The sequence below is a fragment of the Vipera ursinii genome (genome assembly GCF_947247035.1).
Source record: "Vipera ursinii genome assembly, chromosome: 5".
Taxonomy (NCBI): Eukaryota; Metazoa; Chordata; class Lepidosauria; order Squamata; family Viperidae; genus Vipera; species Vipera ursinii.
In genome coordinates this window covers 44,209,019-44,231,325 of record NC_139518.1, presented here as the reverse complement: position 1 = coordinate 44,231,325, position 22,307 = coordinate 44,209,019, and the positions used below count along the sequence as shown (strand labels likewise).

At 40.5% G+C, this 22,307-nt stretch overlaps 1 protein-coding gene across 2 annotated transcripts; it reads left to right on the top strand.

Annotated features, from left to right (window-relative positions):
• Positions 1–738: 738 nt before the first annotated feature.
• On the top strand, positions 739–20,665 carry CNNM1 (cyclin and CBS domain divalent metal cation transport mediator 1; the record flags this gene model as incomplete). 2 transcript variants are annotated; one of them, XM_083365059.1, is made up of 12 exons in its annotated part: positions 739–2,457; positions 6,729–6,872; positions 8,665–8,805; positions 11,227–11,396; positions 12,778–12,877; positions 13,539–13,586; positions 15,365–15,427; positions 17,427–17,593; positions 19,174–19,350; positions 19,962–20,067; positions 20,172–20,288; positions 20,589–20,665. In XM_083365059.1, exons 1-12 carry the CDS (start codon positions 762–764, stop codon positions 20,663–20,665), a joined length of 3,006 nt encoding a protein of 1,001 aa, XP_083221185.1. In that variant the 5' UTR covers positions 739–761. The 2 variants fall into 2 exon arrangements, with proteins under 2 accessions (XP_083221185.1, XP_083221184.1); XM_083365058.1 differs by having other exon boundaries at positions 19,174–19,354; positions 19,954–20,067.
• Between the last annotated feature and the right edge of the window lie 1,642 nt (positions 20,666–22,307).

Below are 22,307 nucleotides of genomic sequence, written 5' to 3'. Positions count from 1 at the left end.
ACGGAGCAGAGGTGTAACATGGGAGTATCGGGAAACTCCCAACTTTATATAATATAAATTTATTATATTCTAATTGTTGTTTTCTATAGTATACATTACTGTTTTTTTTATTTTCAAGTAGCTGTTTCAAAATTAATACAAATATAAAGTACAAATATTTATACAAGTGTAAAAATAGAAAAAAGGAAATTGTTATGTTACCTTGCCATTAAAGGAGACTAACCAGGAAGAGAAAAAAAATGACAATCCTAGTGACAATTACTGTGAACATTAGGCTAATAACAACTCATCCATCAGATCTATTGATAGAGCTAGTGTTTCATTCAGTCCTCTTGTCTGGCTGCATCTTTCTGGATCGTCAGGATTCGAGACGTTAAGTATTATTCCACTGTATTACGATTTCCCGCCTCCCTAATTTTATTTTCTCGGTGGAAGCAAATTGCCATTAATTCCCCTCACTGCACCAGAATCCTAATGTGCTCTACATATATCAATATTTAAAGAGGAGGAAAATCTGGCAGCTTGCCCAGACAAGCAGGTCAAGGACGCATTAAAGACTGCGCGTTTGTCACTGCACTTCACCATCATCCCTGCACGCCACCCCCAATAAGCACAGCCGAGCAGAGGGACGCCCGGACCAGGACGCCGTTAGCAGAGACCCACCGATTTCGCAGGGAAATGGAAACGGGCAACGCGGCGGCCTCCAGATTGAAGAGAAGACCAACTCTGCCACCGATAACATCCGGGGCCACGTTCGCGGGATGCTAGGAGTCCACCGTTCGGGTAAACGGGGCGCCCCCGACCCTCCGAGAAAAGCCCAGGGGCTGGCAGGCTCCCCCCCGCGCACACGTGGTCCAGCGGCCGCCTCCAGCGCCTCGAGAGAGTCACGTGCGGCCGGCGCCTGCTCCTCGAAGCCCCGTGTTTTTGCCTGGCTGCTGAGGATGGTGGGGCAGGCGGCAGCAGCTTTGGGCCGCGGGCTGGAGCGCAGAACCGCCGGCTGCTGGGGTCGGAGCCGAGGCGCGGTTCTGCTTCTCTTCTTCTCCTTGTCGCCAAGGCCCCCTGGCGGAGCGGCGTGGCTGCTGGGGCTGCGGCCGGAGGACACGGCGCCCGGGCGCGTCTGGCTCGAGGGGGGAGCGCTGCGGGCGGCTGAGGGTTCCCGCTTCTTGTTGCGCCTCTACTTCCAGCCGCCGGCCGAAGGCAGCGCCGCCAGTAACGGCAGCGGCGCGAGCGAGGAGCTCGAGCGCCGCGTCGTCTTCGTGGAGGAGCCAGCCAAAGTGGAGCGCTGCCCCGAACGCAGCGCCTGGGCCTCGGACGTGGAGGTGCTGGGCCCGCTTTTGCCCGGAGGCTCGGCCGGCTCGGCTTTAGCCGAGGTGAGAGTGCGGGAGCCGCGAAAGGGTGAGCCCGGCGCCGGGCCCGAAGGGCGTCGGTTCGGGCTCTGCGCTTGGGATGGACGAGCCTGGCAACTGCACGGCGCGCCGGGGGGCTTCGTGCTGCAAGTGGAAACGCCGCTAGCGGTCTCGACCGCGTGGCTGATCCCGTTGCCCACCGCCGGCTGGTTGCGGGCTCTGGGCGCCCTAGTCCTGCTGGCTCTGTCGGCGCTGTTCAGTGGCCTCCGCTTGGCCGTGCTGTCACTCGATCCGATGGAGCTGCGGGTACTGCGCAACAGCGGCTCGGCTGCAGAGAGGGACCAGGCGCGCAAGGTGGAGGCTGCGCGCGGCCGAGGCGGAAGCGGCACTTACCTGCTCTGCACTCTGTTGCTCGGACAGGCGGGTGCTAATGCCGCGCTGGCGGGCTGGTTGTGCGCTGGTCTCCAAGCCAGTCACGCTTCCCTGCCCGAAGACAACCAAGGTGTGCCGTGGCTGCCTGTATTGCTCTGCACCAGTGTGGTCTTCTTGGGTGGTGAGGTGTTGCCCTACTCCGTTTGTTCCCGCCACGGGTTAGCCATTGCTGCGCACACGCTCTTTCTCACCCGCCTGCTTATGGCGGCCACCTTCCCCATATGCTATCCACTCAGCCGTTTGCTAGATTGGGCTTTGCATCAAGAGCTCAGCACCTTCTCCACGAGGGAGCGCCTGCTGGAGACCCTGCGGGCTGCTGACCCTCATGGTGATCTTGTGAGTGAGGAGCTGGCCATGGTTCAAGGTGCACTGGAGTTACGCACCAAGGTAGTTGAGGACATCTTGACGCCTCTGAATGATTGTTTTATGTTGCACTCTGATGCCATACTTGACTTCACTACCATTTCTGAGATTCTTCGCTCAGGCTATACCCGCATCCCTGTGTATGAAGGTGAGCGACGAGAAAACATTGTCGACTTGCTGTTTGTCAAGGACTTGGCTTTCGTCGATCCTGATGACTGCACACCACTGCAGACAGTTACTCGCTTCTATCACCGCCCGCTGCACTGTGTCTTCCATGATACCCGCCTAGATACGCTGCTCGAGGAGTTCAAGAAGGGTGAGGGCCCGGGGCCCCAGCCACTCGCCTCCTGCCAGCATCACATGCCTCTCTTCTCCCTGTGCACCCTGCTTGCGAGGTACCCTGGGATCCCACCGTGCCCCCTCCTGCACTGGTCTACCCTCTTTCTGTAGCCTGGATGTTGTGGCTGAATTATTGGAACAGCACACCAATGTGTCTATGTATGGGTGCTTGTGTGTGTGTGTGTGTGTGTGCCTATTTATGCTCTATCACATATGGCTCATTGTAAGTCACTGGAATTGTCCAAAAGGTTTTCCAAATAGATTACCATGATATACTAAGGAGTTTTCTCCTGAAACTCTTTAATAACATTTTCCCCAATTTGTTCCACTGTTTATATAAATTGACATGCTCTTGTCAATCTTTCTGCTTGTAAATTTATGCATTTCTATTCAGTGCAGAGAAACCATGAGCTGAAATTGGAGGGATATCTCTTTACCTTCAATTGCAAAGGAGAAATGAGGCATAATAATAATAATAATAATAATAATAATAATAATAATAATAATAATAATAATAATAATAATAATAATAATAATAATAATAATATAATAAAAAAGTTGGAAGGGACCTTGGAGGTCATCTAGTCCAACCCCCTGCTCAGGCAGGAAACCTTATACCATTTCAGGCAAATGGCTGTCCAGTCTCTTCTTAAAAACCTCCAGTGTTGGAGCATTCACCACGTCTGGAGGCAGGTTGTTCCACTGGTTAATTGTTCTAACTGTCAGGAAGTTTCTCCTTAGTTCTAGGTTGCTTCTCTCCTTGACTAGTTTCCATCCGTTGCTTCTTGTCCTGCTTTCAGGTGCTTTGGAGAATAGCTTGACTCCCTCTTCTTTGTGGTAGCCCCTGAGATATTGGAACACTGCTATCATGTCACCCCTCACCCTTCTCTTAATTAAACTACACATACCCAATTCCAGCAACCGTTCCCTATATGTTTTAGCCTACAGTCCCCTAATCATCTTTGTTGCTCTTCTCTGTCCCCTTTCTAGAGTCTCGACATCTTTTTTACATCGTGGTGACCAAAACTGGATGCAGTATTCCAGGTGTGGCCTTACCAAAGCATTGTAAAAGTGGTAGTACTTCACTTGATCTTGATTCTATCCCTCTGTTAATGTAGCCTAGCATTGTGTTGGCTTTTTTGGCAGCTGCAGCACACTGCTGGCTCATATTGAAGTGATTGTCTACTAAGACTCCGAGATCCCTCTCACAGTTACTACTATTGAGCAAGGTACCACCTATACTATACCTATGCATTTGATAATTTTCCTATTCTAGCAAAATGTTAGGAAGTCTGGTCCATACTGACTCAGAAATACTATGTTTTAAAGCTCAACATTATGAGGATACCAGGTTGAAAAAGATTGCCCAGTGCTAACCTGGCAGTAGTTCCCCAGTCTTTAGGCAGGGCCTTAGTCTTTTTCAGTCCTATCTGGTTGCTGGGGATCAGATCTGAGTCCTGTGCGTAAAGCATGTGCTACAGCATCAAGCTTTGAATCATATGCAACATGAAACTCTCATTTCTTTTCCTAATATCTGTTGTAAACCTGTCTTCAGTAGCAAAATTATTATAGGACAATTAACTCAGTCTTTACAACTTTGTTATCATATTCAGACATAGCACTGAATGGTGTCTAATTTGTTAATATGGAGGCAAGAAAAAACAAGAAATTGCTTCTATAAAGAGAGTTTCAGCTCTCTGCAAACTCATTCTTTAAAAATAATATTCAGGTGAGGTTGTGAAGAAATATTGAGTCATTCAACAAAGCACATCATATATCATCAGTGTTAACATCTAATTTAGATTTGTAGATTGTATATACAGATCCAGCAAACTTGGGAATTTTGCACAGATTGAATGGTGGAGCAGTGGGCTAATGCCTCCTTAAGTAACACCAGCTGCCTGCAATTAGTGCAGGTTCGCATCCCACCAGGCTCAAGGTTGACTCAGCCTTCCATCCTTCCGAGGTAGGTAAAATGAGGACCCAGATTGTTGGGGGCAATTAAGCTGACTTTGTAATAATGCCGCTTGGGGGGTGTATGAAAGCCCTAATAAGCAGGCATATACATAGAATGAAGGCTACTGCTAAGCTTGTAAGCCGCTCTGAGTCTTCGGAGAAGGGCAGGATATAAATGGAATTAAAATAAAAAAATTAAAAAAAAAATAACTCCCATAGCCCTGTAGTCAGTGTAACCATCTTCTTTGCTTGCTGGTAACTCTAGGAATTAAAACCCAAAACATCTGGAGAGAATGAGATTGGGGATTGCTGATACAGGTTATATGCAAGGGCACTGCTCACCTAAATTGAGAAAGACAGGCATTTAGTCAGACAAGAATTCTCATGAGATTGAATGAATAAATGGCAAACTCAGAGTCCAGAGCTACTCCTGGGCTTCCAGACATCATTTATACAAAATCTATGGGGTTTTTTTTCTTTCTCAACATGATAGATTGTGGTTTTGGGTTTAGTTCTGCAATTCGTGATGAAACTCATCCTAGGGAGAAGAAACGAGACACAGTTGCACTGTCACAATTTATGTTGCACTGTTATAATATGCATTTAGAAGAATCATCTTTCTCAGAAAAGTATTTTGTATTTCTTGCATCTGTGAACTTTCAAGAGGATGGCCATTGGTTTCTCCACATATCGCCACATATCCTGGCCTAACTGATACTAGTGTAATTTGGCTGAGTTGCAACTGGATATGGCAGATGCAAGCAATCTAAAGCAGCTGTCCTCTTGAAAAGTGGGGTGTTGAACATTTGGTCTTGAATTTGCTGTCTTTTGTTAATCTCCAGGGGTACGCTACAGGCTCCCCTGACGCTTCTCAGTTCTGCAGTGGCCATATGGAAATCCTTAAGACTCATTGATGTTGTTCAGGGTCAAAAGCATTCAACAATTTTATTGTGAACCTCATAATATCAGCTACTAAAACTGGACTAGCTGAAATATGTGGAGTTTTTGCTTTCAATCTTCCCCAAACTTCAGTTTTCAGATAATGCCTATGGTGTGCCTAAAAAAGATAGAAGAGACCCAAAAATTATATTTCTCTCAGAGCTGTGATGGGTAGGGGAGCCAGTTGTATAAGCAGATGGTATAAGCACAGAAAGCTCCTTGTTAAGTAGCATTATGTACAATCAGTATCTAAAAAACACTGTATCTTAAGTGCCATAAAGTAGAGATCAAAATGGCTAAGAAATTTAAGTGGAGCAGCATTGGAGAGAAAAACTATAAGTCAGCACTATGCTTAACATCAGAAAGTGTAAGAATTACATTTTGAAAAAAATTATGCAACAATGCCTCTTCAAAGAGAATTATAAATGGTGAACAAAGCTACTCAAAGTATTCCAACTGAGATTTAGCTGGCGTTCAATCCTGCATTCTGTGGCTTGCTTTAATTGGGCTAATTGGGTAACATTCAGTTTGCTTTCCTAACAAATTATTCCACATTTTGTAGTACATTGGCAGGATTTGCACATGATAAAGGTCAGTTATCACCATTATATAGTTAGGAGTAGGCCTAGTAGGGAGAGAACCATAATAAAAAGTCAAACTAATTTGGCATTCTTTTTTTAAAATGAAAATTGAAAATCAAACCTAGATTACTTTTGTTTCATGGTCTTTAAAAGTAGTGTCAGGTGTGTAGATGTTTCACAAACATATTTTTACACAGGAAGTATCAGTATCTAAGTACATCACTTTTGATATCTAAAATGCTTGTCCTCATACAATTTGAATATTAGCAAATATCCTGAAATTTAGGCCATTTTATCACCCTTTGGATGCTAGTGAATGAGATTGGTGGAAAGTAGAATTCATTGTTGTGGAGCATACAACCCTTGATTGGACATTTGGTGCTATCCCAAAGTAACTGCTTCATTACCTCTTTCCTTTTCTCTCCCATCATTATGAATTCCTCCCTTCTCCGGGGCCCAAGATAATGTATTCAATTTACTTTCATTGTATTGGAAAGTAGGAAAATATATTCCTGAATTTCAAGAAGCAAAATCAACTCTACATTTGCATTGCTTAGACTTGATTGTTTTATGTTTCCTTCACATGGAGGAGCAGATGGTTGGAATAACTTTGCTTTTCATTCCCATTTCAAAAGGAGGCCGCTTCTTCCTGAGCACTAGTCAAGGGCCCAGAAGCCTTAAATGATCCACTTCCTATCTTATTTTGGGTGCAGTGGGCAGTAAACACAATCATCTCCTGCACAATTTGTTTCTGCTCCTTCTTTCTTTGTAGGTAAATCACACCTTGCAATTGTACAGAGAGTGAATGACGAAGGGGAAGGAGACCCTTTCTATGAAGTGATGGGAATTGTCACTCTGGAGGATGTGATTGAGGAGATCATCAAATCGGAGATTCTGGATGAGACGGATCTCTATAGTAAGTATTAGGGGGCCACTAAGATGGCACTAAAAGGGACACGGTGGCTCAGTGGGTTAGGATGCTGAGCTTGTTGATCAGAAGGTCGGCAGTTTGGCGGGTCGAACAGAGTGAGCGCCTGTTACTCGTCCCAGCTTCTACCAACCTAGCAGTTCGAAAGCACGTAAAAATTCAAGTAGAAAAATAGGGACCACTACGGTGGGAAGGTAACAGCGTTCCATGCACCTTTGGTGTCTAGTCATGCCAGCCACATGACCACGGAGATGTCATCGGGCAAGCGCTGGCTCTTCGGCTTTGAAACGGGGATGAGCACCGGCCCCTAGAGTTGGAAACGACTAGCACGCATGTGTGGGAGAATCTTTCTAAGACGACACTAAATGGTTTGGGGGATAAATAAAAACACAGGCATTATAATTTTGTTTGCTATTATTTCTAGCAATTGTAAAATTCTTGCTAAAATCTCTTCATTTCCCTCTCCACAATTCTTGTTGAACATAGCTTTTTCTTAACTTGCCATCTTTTTGTGTGATTTTTCTTGTGCAATAGCAGCTTTCAGCAATTGCTTTGATGACAAACTAGAATCCCATACATCTCAGCTTCAGTGCCCATATAAGTGAAATCGGATAAGTATATGTCTATCCCTGGATGTTAGTATCTCATTAGCACAAAAGCAGATTCTTAAAATAGCATCTTCTGGAATGAGATCTTTTACTTCATCTCATTCCTACTCCTTTCCTGGAAGACTAATCCTTAGGCATCAATGGACTGTGAAAAAGTACCTTTAAGGTTGAATGATGGAACTAGAATGGGAGATATTACTGTGTATGATTAAGTTTGGAGACTGCAACAGTGGAATCTTACTGGCTAAATTTTAGTTTGGTGTAGTAATTAAGGGACCAAGCTATAAACTGGAAAACTGAGCTCTACAGTCACACTGAACTGGGTGACCTTGGGCCAGTAGTAACACTTTCTCAACTCTATGAAGGAGGCAGTGGGAAACCATTTCCAAAACCTTGCCAGCCTTTGTTTCTCCACACTGTCTCCAGACTTTAACACTGACTTGATTGAAGGCTCACACAAACAAACAAAAAAGATTAAGAAGGCAAGGGATTTACTTCTTTTTAAGACAAAATATAGCACCTGTAGTGCTGATAGTACATATTTACTTAGAAACAAATCACACTGAAAGTAAAAATGTTTAGGACTGCAGCTTTGCTTGAAAGTATATAACAATTTAAGAAAATATGACAAGTTTACTTGAAAATTCTGTTTTCTTTTTCTCATACTAACTTTCTTTTTAAAATTACACATTATATATTGTGTCTGTAGCTGTTATCCTGTTAATCTAAGGCATAAGCTTGGTTACACCTGAAATGTATTACCCTTCACTTCATTTTAATTTTTGCTTAGATATTGTAGTTTTGTATTTTAATAAAGCCTCCCTTCCCAAAAAAGGGGTGGTATATCACTTTGGGTTGGACAGAGTTGATAGTATTTCAGTGCTGTAGAGCAGGGGTGTCAAACTGCCGGCCCGCAGGCCAAATGCGTCATGGCGAAACCGCAGCCACCCCGTTGCCAGCAATGGGGAAAAAAGTCGTGATATATCACTTAACGTTGCAAGTTTGACACCCCTGCTGTAGAGAATGGCTGTTTTTCATTTAAGATAAGGGAGTTGTGTTGATGTAAGATTAGCACACACAAAATGTTGCCACAAGACTAGGAACTGAGACACAACATCCCTTCTAAATTCCCAGAGTTGTGACTATATTTTTTTTACTTTCTTAATCCTCAGCAGACAATCAGAAAAAGGAAAGGATCCTCCATCGGGGTAGGAAACCTCACGATTTCTCCATTTTTAGACTTTCGGATAGTGAGATGAGAGTAAAGATCTCACCGCAGCTGCTACTGGCCACTCATCGCTTCATGGCTACAGGTATCTGGCTCTTCTTAGGCTGTTGCTGCATTTTTGATACTTATTGTTTGATAACCATGCTATGGGCAAGTATCATAAGTAGCTTGGAATTAACCTTTTTTAAAGAATGGAATGACATTTGTGTGTTTTTTTTAATCTTAAGACTTGGCATCCAACTCGTCTGTGGTTTACGTTTTAAGCAGCCAGTTTAATTTAGAGCGAATGAAATGTGTAATGGCATCATTTTCTTTCAGTACTGTCTTTCTCCATTGGGGCGAGATATCGTGATCGGAAGACACCTCTGAAAAAGCAGAGCTGACAACTATAGCAAAGGCTAAGGCACCACTGATTAAACTGTTTCCTTGGCACTTCTCAAAATAAGGAGACAGCAGGAGATCACCCAATGTGTTTTGGATGGCTGCTTCTCACAAAGAGACCACAGGACAACATTTTTCCCATGGGTTTGAGTCCTGGGAAATGATGGAATCAGCCATCTTGCTTGCAACCATAGCAAAGCCTTTTAAAGCAGGAGTCCCCAAACCCCAGGCTGTGCCCACTATTGGGCCGTGGCTTTTTCAGAACTGGGCTGCAAAGGTTCTGGGCACATGCACGCAGCATGGAGCCTCATGCACTTGTTTTCCCATTGCTCACGTGGAACTATCTCCTCTCCCCCCTTTCTCCCTGGTCCGTAAAGCCAGAAAGGTTGGAGACTGCTGTTTTTAAAAACACTAAGGTTGCAAAGCTCACTTTTAATCACTTTCAGAAATTTTTTATTTTTATTTTTATTTTTATTTTATTTCCATTTATATCCCGCCCTTCTCCGAAGACTCAGGGCGGCTTACAAGCTTAGCAGTAGCCTTCATTCTATGTATATGCCTGCTTATTAGGGCTTTCACACACACCCCAAGCGGCATTATTACAAAGTCAGCTTAATTGCCCCCAACAATCTGGGTCCTCATTTTACCTACCTCGGAAGGATGGAAGGCTGAGTCAACCTTGAGCCTGGTGGGATGCGAACCTGCACTAATTGCAGGCAGCTGGTGTTACTTAAGGAGGCATTAGCCCACTGCTCCACCAAGGCTCTTATTGCCTATTCACTACATTAAAGCTATTAGAGACCTTCAGAACAAGTTTGAAAAGTCTTTATCAAGTGAGTTGATCTTCAACTCTGGACAAAAGAAAATTACAAGCTTAAAAAAAGATTTGAAATAAATAGCAAAAAGGTGAATAAGATTTTGATCTAAGAAAATTATAAATTGATTAAGCTCCATATAAAGATTCAGATTTTGGAATTAGCTATTAAAATAAAACAGTTTCTCATGGGAAAGACTCACTTTGGCTATCCTGGTAATTGCAAGTCCTAACAAAAGATAAGTTATGATTTTAGAAACTGGACCCTAGAGTGGTTTAAAGATTTTAAAGAGAATTAATGTCAGTTAACACTTGGACTTACAGAATGATACAAAATGTTATAACATTGGAAATATTAAAGGAAATCTTTGAAGAATTAAGCCAGAGGTTAGCAACTACAATATCCACACTGTCAGTAATGATGTCTGCTTCTGTGGATAGACTGTTTAAAATATATATTAATGAAGGAATGACAGATGTGGAAAAAAATTATATGACAAGACAGAAAAAGTATAGAATGTGGAACTACAAATGACAGGCCAAGACAATAATTTGGAAGAGGATGTTTTACTGGATATACAAAAAACCTTGCTTGTTTTAAAAATTTAAAAAACATAAACAAATGATAAACCAAGAAAATGAGCTGGAAAAAAATTCTTACTAGATGTACAAAAGAGGCTTCTTAAAACTTTGAAAAAAACCCTGCAATGAGATAAAGCAGAATTGAAGAGAAATTAAATATTATGACAATATTTGATTAAATTAAAGATTAAGACTGCTAAATGTAAAGGCTGTAATATAAAGTTGGTATATTTGATCAAGGTTATAATGAGACATTTTTGCAATATTCTCGCAACCCTTTATGGAATTTCTGCTGATAACTAGGATTGAACACTTGATGGTTTATAGATTTGCCTATAGATAAGGGATGAGATATTGGGTGAAGAGATATCTGTTTAATCTTATGGGAGGTGAAAGATATTAAATTATACATCTGATGAAGGTTGGAAATCACTTGTTTATGTATTCTTTTAATTTACCGCATTCTTCCTTTTTATATTTCCTCCTTTTCCTTTGCTGTATTCTTCCTTTTTTCCTTCATTATTTTTTTCTTTTTTCCTGCACTGCTAATTCTTTCTTTCCATTCTCTTTCTCTTAAATTTAATTTGTATTAGTTTAACTACTATAATTCAAATTCTTAGTATTTTTAAAATCATAAAAAATTACCTTTCTCCAACTACCTTCCTCCTGATTTCTCCGAGCACAGAAAGCATAGTTACTGCTTTCCTCCTCTTTTTTATTCCTTTGCAGAGGTGGAACCTTTCAAGACGCCACATCTGTCGGAGAAGATCCTGCTGCGGCTTCTCAAACATCCCAATGTCATCCAGGAGATGAAATTTGACCACAAAAACAAGCGAGCACCTGAACACTATCTTTACCAGCGTAACCGTCCAGTTGACTATTTTGTGCTCATCTTACAGGTTTGCCATATTATGACAGAAATTTGTAACATCAACTTTATTGCTTACTATAGGAAGCATTTATATGGTCAATTAGTCTTAAAAAAACCTGAGAAATAAATGTGAATGTAAATATGAAATCTTTGTACCAAGAATAGAAAAGGACACGTTCCAAGAATTTGTTTTAGATATTTCTCATGGACGGCTACAGGTAACACATCAGTTCTGATCATGAAAAAAAAATCCTTTTATGAACTACAAGTTCACTCAGATGACTTGTATAAGTCTTATTAGAGAATAAAGAATAAGCACTTGGCTTGCAAATAAAAATCCAGATATGAGTTTCAATTTTACATACAGTATATTTGTTTCAGACTTTAAAATAAAGAGGAACCACTCAGAGCAGAAAAATAATTTTTAGAAACTTGGCTTGAAGTGCCTCTATGCTTTATCCAAATAAGTTTGACAATACGTTTTCTTCTGTCACTACTAGTACACATTATTCATATTTTTAGGAGTTTAAGTACTATCCAACTGAAGGGACGCGGTGGCTCAGTGGGTTAGGATGCTGAGCTTGTCGATCAGATGGTCGGCAGTTTGGCGGGTCGAATCCCGAGTGCCGCGTAACAGAGTGAGCGCCTGTTACTCGTCCCAGCTTCTGCCAACCTAGCAGTTCGAAAGCACGTAAAATGCAAGTAGAAAAATAGGGACCACTACGGTGGGAAGGTAACAGCGTTCCGTGTGCCTTTGGCATCTAGTCATGCCGGCCACATGACCACAGAGACGTCCTTGGATAAGCGCTGGCTCTTCGGCTTTGAAACGGAGATGGGCACTGGCCCCTAGAGTCGGAAACGACTAGCACGCATGTGCGGGGGAACCTTTACCTTTACCTTTTTACTATCCAACTAGTCATTCAAATTTAAAAAGTGTCATGAATTTGAAACTGGGACTGAAAGATTGTGTTTTAATTTGACTAGTATTGTTTTAATGTTTCCCTAAGAAATTTTCTTAGGATTGGTTAACCTTGCTCATTTTTTCTTAGGACCTTTAGTTGTACTGTTCTTCCCCTTGATATTTCTGTAGCTGCTATATTATTGAGTACTTTCAACTATAAATCAGGTATAGATTCTCTAAATTCTGTTACTACTCTTATTCTCAACCTAACCTTTCAAGATATCTTTTCTGTTGTTCCCCAGCTATTTTGGTTTATATTTCTATTTTTTTTTCTTTTATGAAGGAATATTTGTGAATGAACTGGCCTTGTTCTTACCTGAAGTCAATTTCTTAAGTTACGTTATATATATCTTTTTCCTTTTTTCAGTGGGTGATCAGATATGGTGGAAGAGAGATGACTGGTGCAGCTGGATTGCATGCTTTTGTTTTGTTTGTTTTGTTTTTTTAGGGAAAAGTGGAGGTAGAAGTAGGAAAAGAAGGATTGCGATTTGAAAATGGTGCTTTCACATACTATGGTGTCCCAGCAATCATGACTGTCATCTACTCAGGTTAGAAATCTAAAATTAACCACAGAATTGGATGATAGAAGTCACAGAAACAGAACAAATGAGCCTAAATATGTAATATACAAGAACTTGCAAATTTATTCTGATTTTCACTCTACTAAACATTTAGGCAAATATCAGGTAAATAAAAAAACCCAAAAGAGGACAGATACCATAATTTAGGCGAGGGCTAGGAAAAACTACCAGTACGTAGCAAAGAGATATAACTTCTGTTGGCTCAAGAGTTAGTCCAGGCTTTGCATGTTACAATAAGAGTTATGTTCCAAGAGTAGTAGTCCCTGCGCCTGGATCAGGAGGAAGCGCAGAGGTTTGTAAGGAATGAAATGTGTAAAATATTTTTAAGCAGAACATCTTCATTTCATATTACATGAAATTGCAGTACTGCAACATTAACAGAAAATCATATGTTGGGAAGAAAGAGATTTATAAAGCAATTTTCTTTTCTTTACAAGCAGGCAGGTCTTGAAAAACCAAATAATAACAATATTTGAACCATTCATTTGAGCCTGATCTAGGCAAGCAACAGTTGATATTAACCTCCTGCCTCTATGTGACTGAAAATGTGTCTCTTCCCTGTTCAGAGCAGGGATGAGACAATAAATGTCTGATTGGGGATTCACCTTCCATTTTTCCATCTTTTCAGATAATGATGGGCGTAAAATGAGCAGCCTGGCTGGATCATCTTTCCTGTGTATGTATCTCCTACCTGACCTTTTTTTAAAAATAAGGTGGTATAGAGGACCATTTTCATTAAGCGTTGCCAGCTCTACCAAAAAAGTTAAATAAAGTCCACTGTTTCTTGACATCTCAATCCTACTCCAGCAGAATTATGAATCAGGAAGGGGTAGGTCAGCTACAGTAGATAGTCTTTCATGTAGTTTTGCCACATAACCATTTTTAAATATACAATCTGATATACATGTTTTAGAGCAGCCGTTCTGGTGACATAATTGATAGAACTGTAGATTTTGGTTAAGCCAAGGCTATTTTTTAAGATTGGTTTACTAAACAAGACATACCTGGTCTTGTTTGCAACACCCCCTAAGCCTGAAACAAATCATGGTTCAGTGTAATATGAAGCCAGGTATATTAGTTAATTCATTACTTATGCTGGGAGTTGTGAAGTTCTCAGTTTAAGGTTATAAAAAAACACAAACTGCTTTAGTACTCTATCCTGAACCAGTTCCACAGTAAAGTATTGGTCCCCTTTGGAGCAATGCATGACATGCACCCAATAGGATGAGTTTGAGCATCTCAGGGGCAGTGGGAATTAGGGAGGATGAGGAATGAAGAAATCACGGAGATACCATAAACCATCCCAGGGGAAAAGGGCTACAGATAAATATTTGTGAATACCCTGTTCTGCTACTAACATAGTCCATTTGATACTTGATTTATTAGTGAGATATTTAAATATGTTGATCACCAACTTGGTTCTTTCTAGACTGTTGGACTTTATAATCAGTCATCATAGGTAATTTATACTAAAATGAAGCTGGTGAAATATATTTTTTCTTTCCTATTCCTTTTCTGTAATGAACAAATCAAATGCAGCCCTAACCTTCAGTTGGCTGACCAGTTAAGTACATTAATATATCTACCACAGGTATCCATAGCCCCCTAGGGAGATTTCTGCAGTCAATTTTAGCTAACAGCAGCATCTGTTGTTGTTCCATGTCATTGCTAGTTTCATTTCCTTCTCTACTTTTTGTTATCTCTTACTGGGGGCTCAAAATACATTTTTTAAAAAGCTCATCCCATCATCCTTGACTTACTTAGTTGCTTCTGCTGGCCCCATTTCTTTGTTTTCTCACGAATAATTCTCCCTCCCTCTCAGCCTTAGTGCTCAATCCAGAGCAGAAAAAGAAGAACATAATTCGTGCCAAACATACGGTAAATGTGTGCATTTGTGCATTATTTCCCTTGCCTCTGAAAGCTAGAGCTGGTCCCGCATAAACTATTCTGAATATTAATATAGTCAAATAAGCGTGCACTCAGTGCAGTTTAGGTAAGTCTGTAAAAATAAGGCAACTTCTAAAGCTTGGATCTGTTAACTCATGAAGGTTTTAAAATTATCTGCATTCCATTGTTTGTGCTTTTGGTGCCATCAAATGGTTCTTTGTGGAATTGCATCATGGATTTATAAATGCTCGTGAAGTATTTATTAAATCCACTGTTTTTAATTTCTGTGAGTCTCAATGTAGTGATGTGAGATGCAATATCCAGGATATAATGCTAGGTAGCCTGCAGAGGAACATTTTTTCAAAACTTACTTTCTGTTTATTTCTCCTTGACCAAGTTATGTAGAAATAAAACTAAATTTTACAAAATGAAAAGAGCTTAGGTAATATTAATAGCTGTAACCTGTCCGTGATGCTGAGTAGGTCACTCTTTGTTCCTTCTAAAGCTACCTTGCTCCTTTCCCCTTTTCTCCTGGTTTTTGTATCCTGATCCTTGTCTTCTCTCTAGTGCCTGTGTCTGTGTCCCGTACCTTTGCCTTCAGCCGAGGGGAATCTTTGGCTGGCTCCCCAGGTAACAATATACTGTACATGTCACCCAGAAAGAACCCCAGTTTTGCTGCCTTGTGATTCTGGGTGTGTGTCCTCTGACTCTTTCCTCCTATGAAAAATACTGGCTTAGAATATACTGCATGCTTACAAAACAAATCATTGTGAATCTGTGTGTATGTATTCTGTTTGTCCACAACTGAATCTGTTTTGCCCATGTGAAGCAATATTTTGTGTCCAGGTCCATGCATATTATTAGAACGATGACTATTTTTCTCATGCTGTTGTCATACAAAAAGAGAAACATTTCTTAAAAGATTTATTTTTAATAAAAGACGCTGATATAGTGCAAAGCAAAGGACTAACTTGCTGTTGTGCTTATTATGCTTGGGTGCCTTACAAAGGGCTCATTGACTTTATAAAGAATAATCTGAAGGCCAGATTGTCTTACATGAAATGGGCATTCTGGGATTGCTGTGCTCATAATAACCACTTTTTGACAATTGACACTACATAATCTCAGTGGCTTAAGTATCACCCCTTTCCACCCTAGGAAATGTGTTAGTCAAAAGAATGTCCCAGTCATTTGAGGACGAGAAAGCTATTAAAGACGGCTGTAACGTTTCACTTAATTGGCTGTGGTTCACTGCTGTAGCGATACATGCTTCTGATTGATTGATTATAGATTGATAATAGAAATATATTCTCTGTGGTGTAGGGGGGAGTCTTACTTAAGAGATATCTTCTTAATGAAGCAGTCAAGTGGCAAGAATTGAAGGAAGGAAAGAATTAATGATAATACAGAAAAAACTATATAAGCATTCACTCAAACACCTATGTAATTCAGATCATTAAAAGGCAAAGAATTAAAAGTGTGTGGAAGATGTAGTTCTAAGTTACTGTTTCTTTTGAAGTAATAACAGTTTATAAAGTCTTGTGCCATAAGAAGTATATTTACAATTCTTTCTTATGCAGATCTACTTAGAAATACATCATGTTGTGGTCAGTAAACTCTCTTTAATGCTGAGTAATTATAGCAGTTTCTGTCAGAGTGATGACTTTTAGAAGTATAACTATAGAGTTTATCAGCCAGTATGCCTATCTGATTAGATGGAAATACTAGGAATTATTAAAAAAAACTTTGATTGTATTCAGACATCAAGTTAAGGAAATCTGTAATTCAGAATTGTAATTTAAATAACCAAGGCTCTATGTCTATACAAACTTTCCAGCAGTAAGTTCTTTTTGGAATAGGTCTTTGAGATGACATGGGGTGCCATTAGTTTCTCTAGTAGTATTTCTACAATAGGAAGCCTGGGAATAAATGGAGGTAATAATACAAACAAGAAAAATGAAAAACAAAAATTAAAAAGGAGAGTGAAGGACAAGAGAATGGTCAGTAGATTGGCAGCAAAAGTGAATTTAAATATAGGAATTTGGCACTAGAAAAATAAAGAGATACTTAAAAGAATCCTATGTTAAGTATAGATACGCCATGGAGAGGAACCAGCTGCCTCCATTTCTGGAAGAAGAGTAGTATAAAGGCAGCAGTGTAAAAGCTGATCTCCTTCTAGTAGAAGCAATTGAAATGCCTTTCACTGAGGTATTAAACCAAGAAGATTTTACTGGAATGTACTTTGGTTTTCCTTTTAAAAAATCTACTACTTTCCTTTTTCAATTGTGCTTTTAGTCTTCAACCATCTTGACCTTTGGCAAGCCCTGATTATTGTTACAAAGTCCTTGTTCTGTGAGCCTGAATACAGAACAGAAAGCATAACCTGTAAGAACTGGGAAACATACTGTAATGTTTTGTTTTGGAGATTTCTAAAAGAACAATTCAACACATAAACCTTCTCTTTTTTTTCCAAGTTTATGCGGAATGAAAAGCCAAGAGCTCTTATGGGTGGAGCTCATTGCAGACAAATTTTCAGTGTTAAGAACAATTAAGGGAATCTTAAGCAGTTCTTTCCCAAATATTAGGCATTGCGTTTTTCTTTTGTTCATCCCTTCTTCTTTGTATCTAGTGAATCAATCTCCATCGCGTTGCAGTGGATTAAACCGCTCTGAGTCTCCAAGTAGAGAGCGTAATGACTACGGAGGCAGCAGCACCCAACTGCAAAGTGGCTGCAACAACAACATATACACTCCAGATTATTCTGTTCATATTCTGTGTGATGTACAGTTTGTCAAGGTATCTGCTGGACTGAGTGTGATTGAAAGAAGTGCCCTCCCTTTTGTTCTTTTGTGCCACAGGTGTTGCGATAATGTGAATCTGATGAACTTACTAACTTGACTTAGAAGTGAAAAGACAAGACAAAGTTGAAAAAGGGAAAATGGGTGGGAGAATGCTAAATTAGTAGAGTAGCACATACAATTTTGGCTTTCAGCAAGCTTTTAGAAGAGGCAAGGCATCCGTGTAAACGTTTGGCTTCTGATGAGTACAGATGTGTAGCCTAAAGATTGTGTGAAATGTAGTTGTTCAGAACATGTAGTTTTACTCTTCATTATTGCCAGCTGTGCTGTGAATTTACTTGACTAACCTCTACCAAATCATGAAACAGATGTCATGCATAATGACCAGCACATGATGACAATTCTCACTTCTTATTCTGCAAATAACATTTTACTTTTAAGAAAAGTATTCTGCAACAGTATAGCATCTCAGCAGTGCTATACATTTTAACACCAATAAAATTAACTATATTTTTCTAGCTGACATTAGTACATATACATTTCTTTCTTTGCTCTCTTGCCTTTTAAACAACAGCAGAAATGAGCTCCATCAAAAAAATGAAAGTTATCTTGGTTTCAGGTTGTGTTGGACCTGGAATGCAACGATCTTAGAATAAAACCCCATTCATTAAGGGTTTTGATTACTCTCTGCTTAAATTCTGTGAGAAAAAGGCAGGAACAATATGATGAATGCAACTTGGAAAGCAAATATGGTGTTGAGGAAAGTCATATTGCAGAATAGTAAATCATAATGTTGCAGGGAAGAAGGGATATTGAAGGGAGACTAATGTATAGAGGGTGTAGTGGTTAAGACACTGGGCTAGAAACCAGGAGACTGTGAGTTCTAGTCTCACCTGAGGCACAAAGCCAACTGGGTGCCATTGCGCCAGTCGTTCTCTCAGCCCTAGAAAGGAAGCAGTGGCAAACCACTTCTGAAAAGTATACCATAAAAACAGCAGGTACTAGTCCAGGCAGTTGCCAGGAGTCAAAAACTGACTTGAAGGCAGCCCCCACCCCACAAGCCAAAAAGTATAATACAAATGATGAAATGAAAGAAGAAAAGGGTAGCTCTTCACAGGTGAGAACTGCACAGAGTTGAGGTGAAAAAGGATCAGAATTGGGAAGATGAGACAAAGGAATTTATTTGAGGCCTGAATTGAGGAAAATATGAAATATAAACCTGAAGGCAACAATAGAAGTACATAGAGCCAGTCTACATTTGAAGAGACAGGCTTCCAATGGAAACGGTTGTGTAATTTTACAGCAATTTTCTAGTCAATGAAAAAGAAAAGAGCAATGTGTGAAGTGAAAAAGCCCTTATACTCAGGATGTAATGTGATGGGATTGTATGTGGTAGCAGCACATCTCTGCAAACCTGTTGCCTAGAGACCTCTAGGTTTGTTGGGCATACAACACCCTTCAATGGCACCAGGTTGGGGAAAACACATAGAAATGTAGTAGAAGTTAGAAACACTGGAAAATGAATTTGCAGAACTAGGTACCGGTAATTTTCTGGCAATTCCTCTGTTTGATTCCTAGATTACTCGGCAACAGTATCAGAATGCACTGACTGCCAGCCGCATGGATAGCTCTCCCCAGACCCCTGACATGGATGTTTTCAATGATGGTGATTCCACAAAGGCTCCCACAATCAGAGGTACTCCACAGACACCCAAGGATGATCCTGCTATCCTCTTGAATGAGAGAACTAGCATTGTGGGTAGGTGTATCACCAAACATGTTCCTATAGAGTGACTTTGTAAAAAGATGCTGTGAGAGCCTTATTGTGCAAAATTATTTTAATTCTCTGTTTTTAAAATTTATACCCACTCTAATCAAGCCAAGCTCGAAAAAGTTAAACCAACTATTTTATTGCAAATTCCTCAAAGAACATGTTTATTAGTTACAAAGTATTGGCACATCAAAAGTGAAATCAAGTTTGGAGACACACATAACAATTCCCCAATACAAAGTTAAGAAATCCCACCCCTAAGGCTATGCAGGCAACTATGTTCTCCAATACATCTTCTTAGGCTTTTTTCGCAACGCTTAGCCTGCTGTCTCGGGAGCAGCCGATGACCTTGGTTCCCATGGAATAAAAGTTTTTTTTGACTAGTGAAGCACCTGGCAAACCCCCTCCCTCCATGCTATGTGTCAACTGAAAATGAGTAGGGAAAATGGTTAACAGCCATGCTAATTTTTAGAGTTGACAAATATCCTCTGCCTATACCCAGATTTGTATCTTCTTATGATAGATATATTTGTGATGAGAGATGTGTGCTCTGACATGTGCTGCTGAGGTCTCTTTATATCATGCAGCCAGCAAGTCAGATGGGAATATGAAGAGCCCTACAGACTCTATGTTCCTGCACATGGAGGCGATCCCCCACAACCAAGTGGAGTTGACAGGCAACCCAGAAATCGGCATGCAGAGTGAGTATTTAAGAGCATGGTAGATCAGAGCAGGGCAGGAAAAATCAATGAGCTCTGAGGGAAGGAGGAATCCCAGCCTCATTTTGACTATTGTTGCCTTGCAGAAAATGAGGCCTATATTATCAGGCTGGAACCTGAGTCCTCAAACATGGAAATGGAGCTCAACACATCTCCAAGTGCTCCTCAGGATCCCCTAGGAAAGAAGTTACTTTGGACACTTAGTGAGTCACATCAAGGTCCTGGGGGAGGCATTTGTTCATATAGAATTCATGGCATTTGGAATGTAGTTTTGGCTCTTCAAGCACAAGCACCACCTTCTCCCACCCCATCCCACTTATCCTTAATGCTATTGCACAAGTATCCAGGATAAACCAGCCAGCATGCTACTTAAGATTCCTGAGAGGCTGTACTGACTAGTGGGATACCTTAAAAGTGTCCCTTTCTAGAACTATTACTTTTAAGGTAGGGTTCTTTTCTCCAAAAGTGATTACCAACTTTGACACTGCTGCTTGATACTGCAGGTGAGAGGAGAAAGCCTTCTGCAGACAGTGAAAAAAGTTCAGACGATAATACTAACTTCACATCACTAATCACATGAGTGGCAACATGGCTTTGCCTTTCTCACAGGTTGGTACTATGCATTGCCCTATTCTTGGCAGTACTCATCACTTCCTAAGTCACTCACTCGCTCTGAATGATTTAGAACAATGTGGCTAATCATAAATGAAACAAACCAAAAAGGAGAGAACTATACTTACATTTGTTTTTATTTATTTTCAAATAGCACATAAAAGATTCTGTTTTCAGCCAGGTCCATAATAGACTCTCAGGCTGTATTTATACGACAAAATTATCCACACACTAAATACTTGCTAGTCCAATGTATTGTGAACCCAGAAACCTCTCAGTTAAATATCAGGAGAGAGACCTGTTTAAAGTGAAATTACCTTTGAATTTTTTCATAGCTCTTCCCATAACTATTTCACGCGGACTTAGAATACTATCACTTCTGACTAGTGGCCTTGCATGGCTCAATTAGTCCACCAAGGAAGCAAAAATCAAAAATGTGAGGGCATAACCTCAAACTGACAGGAGTGAAGTTAAAAAGTAACATTAGAAAATACTACCTCACAGAAAGCGTAGTGAAATCTTGGAACCAGCTTTCAGTGGAGCTAGTAGGTCAATCATCAGCAATCTATGGGTCTTTTTCTGCTATCAGTTTTCTACGTTACTATAAGTTGTACGTGCTGAGTGGCCCAAATACAAAGTGTTTGAGTATAAAACTCATTGCCAGCATCCAAGCAATGCCTCTGCTGATTTCCTGGCCAAAATGGAAGGGACCATTGATGTAGTAAAGCTTTAACAGTATTTTTCTGGCACAGGGCTATGACATGCAAGGCAGGAAGAGGTCAAAAAACCTTTTATTCCTCCAACTGGCTATCCTTGACTCAGCCTAATTGTAGATCAGACAATAAGGAACTATGATGGGGTTAAGCAGTTGTGCAGTATCTCCAAACTGGTCCATACTGTAGACTGCTAGTGGCCCACTGAGGCCCACAAGGTTGTCCATCACAGTTTCCCAATGTATTCTAGCCAAGGTCCACTGAAACTCAGTTCCCACTTCTCACACTCGCCATCTATCTAGTCAGCTGGCTATACCACAGCCAGATACCAATGCATGCCATGATTCTGGGTTCAGCCCCATTCAACTTGTTGACAAAATGGATCAGTGGCTGAAAATTAGTTTGTTGATGTTTACAAATGATACAATAAGTAACAATATGTATACTAAGACAGTTATGAACAAGTTTCAGTATCTGGAAAGCCACATTGCCGTACTAAGTGGAACTGCAATTTTGCACAAGCAACCCACTAAGAAAAGTACAAACACAATGAATATCTAACAATGACATTTCACTGCGCTTAGTCTCATAGTAACCTGAAAATTAGTTACTAGAAATTTCTATTGAACAATATTCCTGGCCACGTTAGTGCTAAGTTGTAATGACTCGGGGGCACATTAAATAATTCCAGCAGTAATTTTTTGCTATGAATGTTCCTTTAAAATGGTCTGAAAACACGAAGAAGATGGGAAGGCACATAGAATGTATTTATAATCATATTGATTACAAAAATGTGGACTTCCAAGCATTTTAAGATGAAAGTGTTGAGAGGCATGATCCTCACATTTTCCATTTTTTTAGTGATTCAGGTTTACACTGATGTAAAGTTTTTTCCCC